Source organism: Astyanax mexicanus, chromosome 25 (genome assembly GCF_023375975.1).
Source record: "Astyanax mexicanus isolate ESR-SI-001 chromosome 25, AstMex3_surface, whole genome shotgun sequence".
In the NCBI taxonomy this organism is placed as follows: Eukaryota; Metazoa; Chordata; class Actinopteri; order Characiformes; family Acestrorhamphidae; genus Astyanax; species Astyanax mexicanus.
In genome coordinates, this window is record NC_064432.1 from 21,195,907 (window position 1) to 21,211,082 (window position 15,176).

Below are 15,176 nucleotides of genomic sequence, written 5' to 3' on the forward strand. Positions count from 1 at the left end.
ATTTCTGTTTATAAAGTGTTAAAGTAATAATTGGAAATTCATTAATAGATATTAATACTCAGCCAGCATGAAGTAACCTGTGGAATGATGGAATGCGGGCTATTTTTGACCTATGTTTACAAACCCGCTGATTGTTGAAGTGAGTAGATAGCCACCATGGCTAGATCCAAAGAGCACCCAGCTGAAAGAATTCTGCATGGAGGAGAAGGAAAACGCTCTCACAGTCAATGCCAAAAATTGGTAGATGGTTACTGTTCATATAAGTATATTAGTGTTCATTTCAAATTTATTTGATTTGTTTTCTAATCTGCTGCCTGTATTTTGCAAAAAAGGCAGTGTATACAAACCACACATTGTTTGCACACTGTGTGAATACAAGTGAGCGCAACAAGATTTATTAATTGGGGGAGGGTGTATGTGTGGTGATTTATGTGGAGCTATGTCCACACAAATTCATATGAACTACCGCTGTGTTTGCTTTTAGAACTGAAGGGCACTGGGGCATGCTGTGCATTTGGCTTTAGTGCAGCTATAGCTGGCCTACATTTTCAGACCATCAAAGTCCCCAAACACGTTTTCACTGGTTTCATCAGCCCTGTAAACTAGACCCATTTGGCAGGTTGTGCAGCAGCTCAGCAGATGACTGGCATATGGGCCGGCCACTACAAATCAGATCCAGATACTCTTCTTCCTTTCCAATCAAATGACACCACAAACATTTCATCAGTGAGACACTGATCCACATGGGGCTTTCATCTCAGTTTCATCCACAGGAGGGAGCTCATGGCACTGTCTCTGTTAATAAATATAAACAATGTCTCTGCCAACATGCTCATGTGGGGCTCACATGGATGGTACTAGGTGGGTTCCAGGTGGGCATAGGCTCTGAGTGGGTTATTGGCATTGTTTTGGCATTGTGAAGCTGTTCACCTTAAAAACTATACCTACAGCTATACTAAATATAAGCCAGTAATCAATCACTGGATATAAGTAGCTAAACTATCCATTGATTATCTGTCTGTCTGTCTACTCATCCTTCCACCTGTCCATCCATCCACCCTTCTATCCATCCTTCACCTGATTGGCCTTATTGCTGACCTCCATAGGTGGGGACCACCTGGAACCCCTGAATGTACTAATATATACAATAAAGTTATATAAATTTATAAAAAGCTTGTTTTCTGGTCAGTAAGTGTTTTGTTTTTTGCTTAGTAACCCACTAATGTTAGAATAAATACTAATAACATTCATACAAAAAGTAGTGATTTTACACCAGTGTTCATTAAAACATCTCTAAAGCTCTCCTTATTTCATTTAATATTATTTATAATTAGCAAATAATTACCTGTCTTGGTAAATCATTGAATAATTATGATATATTAATGTTTTTATTACAAATATCACCTGCATTGTTTGTGATCTGGTGTGTGCTGTGGATGTCCACCAGATGGAGCTGTAAGCAAAAGTAACTCACTAACTGAATTCATTTGCAGAGGCTCTGCTGAGTGCTCAAACACAATCCTGCATGGGGTGGGGGTAATAGACCACTGAAGTACATTTTTTTCTGTGTACATTTACCTCCTGAACATCACTGGATCCTCTAAATTATGAGATCGTTTAAGAGTTGTAATGAGAAAAATGCTAGCTTTAACCCAATGCTAACCGTGAAGCTGCAGAGATTGGCAGGGGACTCTTTTTGGCGCAACACCAGCGAACTTCAGCTGTAAGTTTACAGTATATTACATCCAGTGGATCCAACTAATGAACTAACAGCTCTGTGGTTCTGGAGTAACACTGTCTGGCTAGTTTTCCAGCTGTGTCACTAAAGGTCGTCTTAGCAAGGGCAGATAGTTAGTTGATTATTTAGATCAGGTGTGCTGTAATTAATATAAACTGATGATCGTAATTAAATACAACTTGATGTTTAGGAGGTAAGTGTACACAGAATAAACCGTACAGGGTTCTGAACATATTTATTTACCACAGATTGTGGTAGAGGCCTGAACCTCTTAGACACAGATCCCCAAATATGGCCATAAACAACATAGCGCAGACTACAAAATGACAACACGACTTCAGTGGTCTATGAGGGGCAAAATGAGGGGTACAGAGACACATGCTTTAGACACTTTTGATATCACTTCAGGATTCACTTCTTTAATGCTCAAAAGAAGATGCATATATCATGGAAAGCCTGTCTTTGTATATGTTTGTATAGGTCCCATCACATTTTCAGTAAAATATAATATTAGGTTATTACCCAGTGTTCCTCAGTGTTTTAAAGAAAGTGATGGGATGTGTGATTGGTGAACTAAAACTTCATAAATGGCAAATTTTGACAAATACTTTCTTAATAAAATATCTGTCTGTAGCCATGGCGACAGCAATGTCCTGCTTCCACCCGAAAGCAAATAAGGGCATCCCAAATTTGACTCCTCAGTTTAATACCCTCCCCTTAGTGTGAAGCACCCTTAACAGCACAGAGTGAGACCTTATATGGATTGGGAGTGCTAGTGAGGAGGGAACAGTTTGGGAAAGGCCATTTGTCTCTACTGCTTAGATTCTGGTCACAAATTCAACAACATGACTGAGTGCCCACATTGTTGTAGAGGCCACAGGGATGATTTATATTTCACATCATATTTGTTGACCCCTCTAAAGCTACGTTTACACTACCAGGCTGAAGTGACTGAAATCTGATTTTTGGCTCAGATGAAAATCAGATTTGGATACGCATCTGATTCATGGACATGCGTCAGGAATGTGGACAGTCACATCTCTTGGAGCAGCTGTGCACCTATAGCTGGAAAAACAGCAAAAGCAAACCACCTGGCCTTTTTTTCACCTCCTTTAAACTGAGCATGAACAGACCAGCTGTTTACTTCCCACTCCAGCAAAAGATGCTCCACATATGAGCTGCTAACGCATCCCTTCCCCTTTATAAAGTTACGTGTCGTCTCTCAAATATGAGTTTGTTTGTTTTTGGTGTAGAAGGCAATATTTATACACGTATTAATGTGCACATGTGAGACTTTTCAGGGACAGATTCATTCACATTACACACAGATACAGGTCACTTACGTTTGTGAATGTGAACCGTCAAGATAGCCAAATCCGATCAGAAAATGGATTTTAGCAACGTGGCTTGTAATGTGAACCTAGCCTATGACAGCATGAAACAGAAGGTTTTGTTCAAATTTTATTATATCAGAGAAAAAAAAACATATAAAAAAACATGAGAAGGCCACACATACAGCTTTTAGCTACAGTTATCATGACCTTTGGTCATTGTTATTGTTATTCATTGTCACATAAAAAGTCAAAAGTTTTCAAGTATGAATGTAGACTAATAGCAATTGCACAAATGAAATATTCTGAAAAGGGATTCTAAGGGGTTCTTGGCTTAGAGTTATAATTCTTTAGCATATAACTTTATACAAAGTTTCTTTACACTATACAAAACAGCTCTTTACATAAAACATCAAATCAAAGGTTCTTTAGGGAACCAAACAGGGGTGTTTGTTTAATGGCATTCTTCGCAAAAATGGTTCTAGCACCTTTATTTTTTCTATAAAAGATTGTCTATAAAAGATTTCAGTCTGAATCTACAGTGCAAATTCTAAACAAACCCTATCTCATACTACAGATTTGGACTGTTCCACCAGCCGTTCTTCTTCCGAGTAGCGACGGTAGTGATCCCCCAGCAGAGGTTCCAGGCCTTCGACTGAACTGTAGGCTCTCACAACGCAGGCGATGACTCCACCCACCACAATCACCACCAGCACCACCACAACAATCGCTATGGTGAGGATCTCAGAGAGGGTGTACGGCCGAGCTGGAAAAAAGTAACAGAAAAGTAAAGGAATAGCAGGACACTAGAGAGCACTTCTAAGTGAGCACTATGTGAGTTCATATGGAGCATTTGAGCAAAATCATATTTTATACATGTTTATTCATTTTTATACCGAAACATTTTCTCATCAGCTCACAGTAGCAATAATGCTAACATCTCCGTTGCCCAAACCTTGTTTATTGCAGTATAATGTACGGTAAGTATACAAGTTTTTTATAAGCAAAATACTTTATTTTACTTTCAGGTTCAGATTTTTAATTGCTTTTCTTCTAGTGTTTACAAAAATGCTGATTGTTGAAGTGAGTAGATTAAGCTAAAAAAAAAAATCTTCATGGAGGAGTGGGAAAACGCTTTCCCAATCAATTACAGAGACTGGTAAATGGTTAAAGGGAACTAAATGTAATTCATTTGTTTGAATGATGGCGTTTAGGTACACTCATCTTGTAAATATAATATGAACTTAATAGTCTGCATACCATTAGGCTTAAACGAACTACATTCAAAGAATAGGTTAGGATAGACTTTATACCTATTTTATCCTATATAGACGCTTAGCTGGTGCAACTGTCGTCAATTTTTGACATGCTTAGGATCCTAACGCAACATGATGAACTATATTAAATATTTAACAAAAGACGTCAGCTGTCACTCACTAGGCCAGTCGACCTCGTAGTTGTATCCCAGACCCTCTGGGGCTGCGACGAACATTTCTGCATTTGTGATGGGTGGCCAGAAGGGAACCATGTTGAAGTGACGGTTATGACCAATGGGAGCGTTCGCTTCAGGGTACCCCACTGTACCTGTAACACAAAGCAGTGGACCTCAATTATATTTTCTCAGACTCTGGGGGACCTTTATCTGTTATTTGTTCTTCTGTTTTCGGCCCCTCGTGAATGCACCTTTTTTTTAGGTGGGGAAAATTTTAATTTCTTACGTTTCTCAAAGGGACCAAATGGACTCTGTGCCTAATTTAATTAATTACAGCCTGAGAAGATAACAGCTGATGCTTGATTGGTTGAGAGGGTGTTTTATTCTGTGGAATGAACAAAAGCTTGGACCCACAGATTGTTGAATGGTGCTAAGCACCAATGAGGAGTAGCCCAGCCTGTTTTTGAAACATCTTACATGTGTGTTCATGAGTGTTTTAGTGCAGCAGCTACTGAAAGGGGCTCTCTACTTGTTTTTCTAGCCTGTTTATGCTTTTAGCTAGAAGCCTCTGTGTGAACGCAGCACTGCCAAGTAAACAATATTACTGGTAGTTCTGCTGTTTCGTTTTCCTTCTGGTGGATGTGAGCTGGGTTGTGCTATTTTAGGGTTTCAGTTACATGATTTTGTTTTATTGTTAAATAAATTGTAACATTCTAAAAAAAAAAAAAAACTTTCTCCTAACCAAAAATTGTCAGCAAGGTAAAAATATGTTATGATCATTCTGACTAAACAAGCATATAAACACAAAAACACACCCTCAAAAGACACATAAACAAAATAGTACCCCCTCATAACCCACAAAGAAGTATAATATTGGCTGCAGAGAGTGCTGTGAGCGAACACTGTGGATTTTACTGTGTGCTGTTGCCTTTGCCTGAACTGATTTATTTATTAAATTATTGTATATATTGATTCCAAATATCATCTGTACCAGGGCTGTGTCTCTGGAGCCACTCATCAAAGATGGCGTCGGTGAAGGTGTGCAGCAGGACGAAGATGGGGTCATTAGGAGACAGATGTGTCTGACCGCCAGTCCCGTTCAGGAACAGGTGGGCCAGATTGTGTAGACTCCGGACCACTGGGTCATAATCACCCTGAGGGGCGCTGTAACCTGTAACACAATCATAGGAACCAGTGAAACATTGACAGTTATACTGTATATAATCAGGGGACCGTGAGAATGGCAAGGTGATTATGGGAATTATGGGATTTGGAGCATGGTCTGATGCCAGTGGGTGCCAGACATTTAACATTCTTTGATCCACAGTGTCATGTGTTTACTGGAAATACATCATAGAAAGCTAATATTATCACCCTTAGTGGACAGTGAGAGCAGTGGGTGAAAATTATGGTAACTGGCAGCTTCTGGCTTGAACTGTCCAAGGGAACAGGCAAGTGACTGTCAGAAGTCAGTCATACACATATTCAATGCAGGATACCCTGCACACATATCCCTCAGGCCAGTGTAGTGTTCTTTAGCTTCCATAGGACATGAAAAAGTCATGGAACATATACATTATATATATACAATCAATCAACTTCTGGTCTTTCAGATTTTAGGGGTATCTTTTCTTCAATTTTCTCCACAGGTGTTCCATAGGGTTTAGATCAGGACCAATTGCTGACTACTTCAGAATTTTGTTCTAAACCATTTCTAGGTATTTGTGAAATATACTTTGTATTTTATATCCAGTTAAACTTAATGAAAATGTATACACATTATATACGTTTTACTATACCATTTAACTAAAATGTATGAACTTTTTTAAGTGAATAAACTGAAAGCCTTCTACTGAAAAAACGTGTAAAATTAAGTATGTTTTATGTCAAATTGATTATTTCCATACATTACTCGACTACTTTGAGTTAGCCTAACATTTGCACACATATATACTGTATATATTCAAACAGAAATCTTTAGATGTAATCAACTTATAATATTAGAATTTAGCCTGATGGCATTAGCTTTTTTTCCATTGGCTGCTGGCACCATCTTTTTGCATCCTGGGTGTGTCCCCCGGCTTCTGACGGCCACCTCAGTGTGTATTCATTCTCCCAGGCTACCTTAGTTAAACTTCTATATCGTAACATATGATCTAAAAGTTATATGAATCAAATGATTAGGAATATAATGATTGTGCAAAGCAATTGATATAAAAAAAGAACAATATAATTTTTAAGTTTTATGTTTGATTGTTTAAAAGTAAGTTTTCAGTCACTTAAAAGCAAGTCCTAGTGGTCAGTATTTGTATCTCACCTTCAATAGTGTTTCTGAAGCTCCTGGTGGAGGTAGAGTAGTATGGAGGAGTGTCAAATGTGTCCAAGTCCAAGCAGTCAATAATATCCTGAGGTTCCGGTAATTTCTGAACCATCGGTCGATCCACGTTACCTCCAGCATGGCGTCTGAGGGTGCCTCCCTCCGTACCTACTCACACACACACACACACACACACACACACACACACACACACACACACACACACACACACGTGGCATAACATTAGACGGACGCTTACACTATATCCAATCTATATTGATATAGTCATTAAAGTAAAAGTAGAAAATGTTTATAGACTTACTGACAAATGATCACAAGTGTGTTCTGATTAGACACTGGGCCTGCTGCTGTATTAAAAGTCTCTTAGAGGCTACTTTGTGGGTAGTGTACTTCTTGGTGAGAGATTTTCGACTGCTTGTTGAAAATCTGAATTTTGGGTCTTTACTCACTTTTCTATTTATGCATCTTGAATCTAAAGTATGATACATTACACCATCAGATTTTTGCTAAACCTGATGGAAATGGAAAAATACTGAAAAGTCAATTTGTTATTACTAAACTAAATTAACTTTTAAGTTAATTAAGTTTTACTATTTTTTTTTATTTTGAATTTAGCCTCATATTGTCATTTTTTTGTCAATGTACGTATAAACATATATAAGAAGTCAGATCTCTATGGATTTTACAAACATGAACAGTGTTTGGTTTGAGGTTGATTGGCGTCTCCTTTGTAGATGAAGTGCTGTTGTAGCGGCTGTTGTTTTTCAGTGAAGTGATTGTTTTCTTGCAGCAGCAAGTGTGGTTAAGCTGAAGAATGCACGTGATGGTAATTTTAGGTTTTGCCTGTATGAGGCTGCATCTCCTTAACAAGCTCACATGCCTCAAAGGATTATTTCAGCAGTGTGTGTGTGTGTGTGTGTGTGTGTGTTTTTCAGATTTGTGTGTATAGGGTGTCTTGTACCGACACTCTTAAAATAAGATGCTGCACAGTGTTCTTTGACTTATGACATAAAACGACCAGTTTTGGTTTCATTAAAAACATTTTTGTATAAACTCACATCAAAAAAAGTTATATATAAATACAGAAAACACAAATAAATAACACATTTTTTTATCTGATCAGCTCCATTTAATTGGTTAATAAGCATCCATTCTTGCATTTCAGGACTGTAGCACATTTCAAATAAGGTGGGGGCAGGGCAGTTTTAGGGCTTATTTAACCATTGAAGGAACTGGGAGGAATTTCAGTGTGCTAAGGGCACAAGACTATGCAGAACACCTGCGAGGGCACTGGAGACCACATGGGCAAGAGATTACTTTGGATCAAATACTACAACATAGGGTTTAAATAGGGGATTAAAACAGAAGCCTTATGTTAACCATGTCCAGAAGTGCCATTAACTTCTATGGGCTTGAAAGCGTCTGGGATGCACCATCAGACAGTGGCAACATCTGATTAGACAAACCAGTGTACCTATTACACTTATCGCTTAATGCCGAAACATCTTTTATGTGTATATTTTAATTACAGTGATATTTTACCACGACTAAATATACAGCAAATATCTTTAGTCCCAAGATGACACTAAAGTTTAAAAAGCTTGATACTTTTATAAAAATTGATATTTTAAAAAAAAGTACACGTTATATAGATACTGACCTATAGCTATTGTAAAATTTTGAGTTTTTGTGAGTGTTGTGAGTCCCTTACTGTTGCAGATGGTCCCCAGTTTCTCGTACTCCTCCAGATGATCACAGATCACTCTCCACTGGGAGAAGATTGAGTTGGCGCTGATGGTTCTTCCATTTCCAAAATTGCTCCTGGCTCCGAAGAGGTTGTCCGTGCAGATGTCGCACTCACTGCCTCCGATGGCAAAGTACCAGTACGGCAGGGCAAACGTCGGGTCTCCAAGCATATCCTACAAGCACACATTAGGTCAAAAGTTACCGGTACTAGGTGGTTGATAAGGTATTATTGTGGTTGCAATGGTATCTCACTGTTGCTAACCCTGTGTTCACATTGGCATGTGACAAGACCTTTGAAAATAAAACAGTATCACAGGAAAGTCAGCATCACAAAACTTCAGAGCTGTGTTTGGAATGGTTCACTCATTATCTCATTTACTTATTAACTTATTCACTGTAGCTGTCATTGTGTACATTTCCAATGTTTAAAATAATTTGACCTAAGAATTGCTCAATACTGCCCTCTGCTGGCTAAAAAGAGAATTTATGTGTTAGTGACAATGCATTATGGGTCATGGGATCATGCTAATGGCCAGAGAGAGCAAGAGATGGCTGCCGTGTGGAAGGACTAGTTCCTGCAGAGCTTTATTTGTAACTACTCCTTTTAAGAAACAGAGGCAATTGTGTTTACAAAAGCATTATTTTTTCTTTATTTCAGTTTTTCACGGTGTTGCAAGTTGCAAACAAAAAAAGGAATGAAAATAAACTTGTGAAACATCAGTAGAATCGTCATCTTGTCTGTACCAGAAGAAAAATCTTTAGGAGCAGTTATATTCACTTTTCACTATATACCATCTGACACAAACCTATCCCACTGCTTATTGTAGAAAAATGAAAATATATAGGTGCGTTTTCTTTGCCTTTTGTTAGGAAAATATTTTACTTTACTACTTTGGATCAGAAATGGAATATCCCATCCGTCTGGCTCTAAATATTAGGCCTCACTCCAACTCCCATAATTCACCTGGCCTTAATACCAAACTAGTTGAATCTCAGCTCCGCACAACTTGTACAGGTTTGCAATACCTGAGGTAACACCTCTTGATCTAGTTACATTCTGATGTCCTATGACTTTTGGGACCTATTTAATTGTTTCCCAAACTGATCCAATATGGAGTTTGAAGTAATGAAGTCAGAGTGTTGTTTTTCTGGTTCTGACACTTGTGATTCACCTGACTGTTGGCTTTCTCACCTGCATGTCTCTCTCCAGTTGGAGTAAATGGAACCGGTGCCAGGTCACGAACCCTGGGCCTTCGTGAGAGAAGTCCACTCCTCCAAAGCCGTCCTGTCCAGGCCCCATGTACGTTTTCCCCACAGAGTAATAGTGAGTCCAGACGAAGAAGTTATATATGGTGATGTTCTCGAACTGAGGGCTGTTTCCATCTGCACCAAAGATCTCCTCATAACGGCGTGTGCAGATGACTAGATCAGGATGGACAGTGCGCTTAGCTTGGTCCAGAGCATTAATGAATGCCTTCTGTTCCTCAGAAGACATCTGCATGATGTTGCGACGCACTGGATTCATAAGAACATAAATACAAGTGAGAGAAATTACATTTCGTACCCACAGGTTTAATATTGTTTTTTAAATACTAAAAAAAGCCAATAGTACCAATAGTAGTGCAATTTTATCTTTATATTACACTACATAACATATTTAAATGCTGTATATATTTATACCAAGAATTGACCACCAGAGGCCACTCTATTGTATTATATTGTAGTGTCACCAGAGGTGGATGAATGAGTCTAAGCTATAGATGCCTTTTTAAGCTTTATTTAGAACAGGCAGAGAGCATTAACCAAGGACCCAACATGCAGTAGTTCTCTCATAAAATAACACCTCCACTAGCGGAGCCCTTATCCACCCTCAACACCAACACCAGGAGGGAGAATAAAGACCCACCTGCGTCACTGCCACAACCAAACTGAAAAACATACAAATACCCTAAAAAAAACAACATAAAACCACTATAACTAACCTTAAACAAAGAAGAAGGGGAGCCACTGAGCATGCTGGGAACTCTCTCCTTGTGTAAGCAATTAAACCCCCCTATATTTAGCATAGGCACATTACATTGAAAGATCCAACACACCTTGTAAGGAAGCTTTTCGAGCAGGCTCATCGCTCTATTTTAAATGTGTGTAGAGTGTTTTTGTGTAGAGTTTATACTCACCCACGTTGACTTTCTGGTTACAGCTGGGGCCAGTTAGGCCGTGTTTGCATCGTCCGCAGTGGTGTCCACTGAAATTCTCATTACATTGGCAGGTTCGATTAAAGAAGCGCAGTGGCCATCTTTCTCTGTCATCTCGCCCACTGTGAGGGTACTGAGGTCCATGCGGTCGTTCATCAGCAGTGACTGTCACACATCGGCCCCTCCCAGTGCTGGAGCCACACTCGTCGTTGGCTCGGCCGGTGGGTGATGGACAGCAGGTACCACTACGGAGTCCCTCAGGAGTCACACATTGACGGGGGAACTGGCCTTGAGTCATCAGAATGGATCCGCACAGCAGCAGCACTGTCTGCCACATCCTGTGGGAATCACACACTGAAATTTACTATCAGTGAAACAATGGGCCTTGTCCCGAGAGGATGAATGGAAAAAGCACTTAATGAGCTTTTCTGCTGCTGACTGGCAAAAATGGCCAATGCGTTTTAGGTTTTACTCTGTGCTAATCTGCTGAAGTAGTCACATCTATGAAAGATGCCATTGCATTTTTTTGGCGTTATTATTAATTATTAAACTCCTGTCATTATACCAAAACCTCAGCAGTACTGTTCACCCATTCCAGAGTAAGTAGTTTAGTAGCTTAGTAGATGTGGCCTTGAGCCAGAGAACTGGATTTCAGAACAGTGGCTGTTCTTTGACTCGGACTGTTTGAAGGGTGGAGGCAAAAAATATAAAAGGGCAATTACTGAGTGACTGCATTACTTTAGGGCTTGTATATTTTAGAGGGGGTGTGGCTTAAACTAAGAAACAAAAATGAATGGAAAACATGAAAGATTGAGAATGTAAGATGGGAGATGTTGATGTCATTGACAACAATATAATTTGTCTCGTAACATCAAATACAGTTTCTTGCATTGTGATGGACACTTATCGGACACCACAGCACATTTAGGCCCAATCCCGTTTTACTCCTTGGCCCTACTGCTTAGCCCTACGTCTTTGTTTCACACGTGCATGCCTAGGGGTAGGCTACATGACCTTTCATGACCCTACATGACCTGATGTTTCAGAGGCACACTTAAAACAGAGAGCTATGAGAATCAGTGACAAAATCTGACAAAATTCAGTCATATCTGAATTGCAGTTAACTTCTGGGCTAAATGCCAGAAGTTCATGACACAACATTTTTTACATCGTAAAACATAAAACATGTTATTTGTCCAACAACTCTCTAGCATTAACATTGCAGCCCCCCTCTGGGGAACCGGGTCCCACAGCTCAAAAAGCCTCTGAACTACATGCACTTCAAAATTCAACCTGCTATTTCAATCAAGAAATTGGCCAGAGTTTTTTAGATGTTTTTAGCAACCTAGTCTGCCATCTTTTTGTTCTTGAGGGTAACCAGTGGTGTGCATCTTGAAGTATCTTGACTGAAGACTTAAAGAATGATACGTTATCTTCTCTGTTATCTCCTTAAGAGTGATCTTGACCTGCCTGGATGTTGTGGAGGTTTTTTAGTTTTTTGTCACTAAGGAAATAATTCTGCAATCCTTTTAGTTGTCCAGTGGTTTAAGTCCAGGTCATTTTGTGTTGCTGAGCTTGCCAGTGCATTAGTTCTGTTAGTTCTTATGTCTGCTGTCTCTGCCTTTTTGTCCATTTTAGTAAATTGTAAGTGTGGATAAGTTGAATTCACTTGAATTCTAAAGTACTAAAGTAAGGTTTACTTTAAAAACGTAATTAGACTTAAACCTCTTAGTCAATTTACGTGTTTTTAATATCAGTTGCTTTAGACAATAATCTTACTTTTGATTTATTTAAGTAAAATATACAATTAAAATACTCGTAGAAACCTAGATGAAGAAAGAAAATGCTATAGAGTAATCAGTAAAGCACACAGCCAACACAATATTAGCAGCTCAAAAAAATATGCTTGCTCTTACAGTCTACAACATTAAGGCCAGGAAGTTACGCAAAATATATGATGTACAAGTCTAAGGTAGCCTGGGGGAAATGACTACACCATTATGGTGAGCTTCAACTGGGGGTTCATACCCAGTATGCAAAGAGAAGCCAATAGACAAGAAGCTGCCAGCAGTAAGTACTCAGTTAGTAAGTTGATTCAAATCAAAAGGTCCAATTTAAATGTATATGTGTTCTTCTAACTCAAAGAATTTGAGTATTGTTTGAAAATATCTTATTATATTTATTCTGTTAAAAAAATATGTACGCATTTAAACGAACAATGCAGAATACAACTGTTCTAGTAATACAATACAACTTAAATCATGCGTGTACATTGCAATTAATTAGCTTAATTAGATATAAAATCGAGACTAACAATGTATACAATACACAACAGATGCAAAAATGCAATTTTACCTGAAATATGTTTCTCTCTCTGCCTCACTCACTCCACCACTTCCTCGTGCACTGCTTCTTGGACTTTCTTATTTATACTCCTCCCCTCATGACCAACACACAGTACATCTCCCTAATCCCTCCATCTTGTGATCAGCGCCCTGTAGTGAGAGAGAGAGAGGGGTGGAGGGGTGGAGGGATGGAGGGAGGGAGGGGAGATGAGGCTTTTTGCTGTTTTTCCTGCCAGTAGAAATGTAGAATAAAGCAGTTCTGTGAATTTGCTTAAAAGGGCAGGTTTATATAAAAGCTCTTATCCACTGCACTGAGAAAGGGCAGACGAAGGACAGAGAAAAGCACTTCTCTGTCTTGAAAGGACGGCTATATTAGGATCTGAAGGATATTACATCACTTACCATGAGGATGTTTTCATACATGGAGTCTTGCTAATCATTCTGTATGTGAGTGAACATGTGTGCATGTGGGTTTCCTGCCTTTGCATTGGGGCAGTATAGAAGTATACGGTATACTCAACTATATATAGTATGTTCAGTATTTACACAGTACTGGGCAGAAGTCTAAAGTTCAAATAGTATTTTATTTCCAGTCGAATTTGACCATCTGTAGTAGTTCTTAATTTTTCCAGTTTACAAAATGCCATGCCAAAAGTAGCGATATGATGTCCCATGACTAGCCAGAAGCCTCCGGTTACGATCATTACCTCCCGCTGCGCTCACTGTCCACATCGAGAAATGATCAGACCTCACTCCAACTCGAACTCTAAAAAAAGCCTTACCTTCAGCACGCTGGCCAGTGTACATTTATCCTCACTAACAAGATAACACCTCACAACTTATACAGTGGTAACACTTTATGATTCATTTACCTACTGCTATCCCATGACTTTTGGTGTATGTTAGCATATATATTACCCGTTAAATCGTGTGTGTAAGCCTACACTTCAGTTCCTCACTCTCTTATCTGCATTACTGCCACAAATAACATCAAAAATAAACAATTTCACAAACCCTAAAAGAGAACCCTGTGGGACTACAAGAAATGTGTTTAACTTAATGATTACCAAATAATTCATAATCACAGTTCATACATTAGGACTAATAATGGGGTAATAAAGATTTTTTTTCCACTTCTCCAAGATCTATTATAAGATTACCACACAAGTAATACCAAATACTTTCAATGATCTGTCTATAGTTTGACCTGTCTGTATTTTGCTTAGTGTAGCTCCGCCTCTTTGTGCTTTTTTCTGAGTTTTTCTACCTAGCTTGCCCAGTGAATAGCTTACCATGTCTGAAGCTTGTCTGGCTAATAGCTTGTTCTATCCCCAGTCTGCTTAGTTATTATCTTGTTATATTAGTTACTTGTTTGGTTACTGGCTTATTTGGTTCATAGCATGCATGAAGCTGGGTTGACTTTTAGTTTATTGGTTATCTTGTTTTTTAATAACATTACAGTTTGTTAGAGGCGGAGTTTGACCACTAGTAGCTTTTAGATTTTTACATCAGCTGATGGTTCTGTTCTTATTTTATGTTTTACCTTAATACATTCTGATTAATTGTTAAGATATTGTAAGGTCAGTGATCTAAAGAGATTGATTTTGTTTCTCACTAGGTGAGTGAGGTGGTGAGGTGTGTATCTTTACCCTTTACATAACTTATTTTTATACTGAGTGTGTTAAAATGACATTTTACAGTAATTTGCGTTCACAAATATTGCGTTCGCTTCGCCCCCTAGCATTCTGAAATACAGCACTTTTAGCTGATGCTCCCAACTGGCTTACAGTGCTAGTGATAGGGGCATAGTGTAGCCCATGCCAAGAATAGCTATTTTTAAACCATAAACAAGCTCAAAATAGCTCCACACTTCATTTGTGGAATTCTTAGAGCCCTAACAATTAAAATGCAGCACTTAGAACTTTAAAAGTGCACAGATAGTTTATTAAGTCGACTGAAGAGCACAAGCGAGTAGGTAGGGTGAGGGCACAGATTGCAGAATTAATTCTGTGGAAATTCCAACTGTTTGTGAAAATATCTCAAAAATTTTA

The 15,176-nt window shown here is 38.8% G+C and overlaps 1 protein-coding gene across 1 annotated transcript; it reads right to left on the reverse strand.

Annotated features, from left to right (window-relative positions):
- Positions 1-3,186: 3,186 nt before the first annotated feature.
- On the reverse strand, positions 3,187-13,241 carry tyrp1b (tyrosinase-related protein 1b). The gene is made up of 8 exons (XM_007230252.3): positions 13,136-13,241; positions 10,763-11,118; positions 9,778-10,100; positions 8,551-8,758; positions 6,819-6,986; positions 5,493-5,672; positions 4,507-4,653; positions 3,187-3,835 (listed from the first exon to the last, which is right to left on the reverse strand). Exons 2-8 carry the CDS (start codon positions 11,115-11,117, stop codon positions 3,636-3,638), a joined length of 1,581 nt encoding a protein of 526 aa, XP_007230314.3. The 5' UTR covers position 11,118; positions 13,136-13,241; the 3' UTR covers positions 3,187-3,635.
- Positions 13,242-15,176: the final 1,935 nt, after the last annotated feature.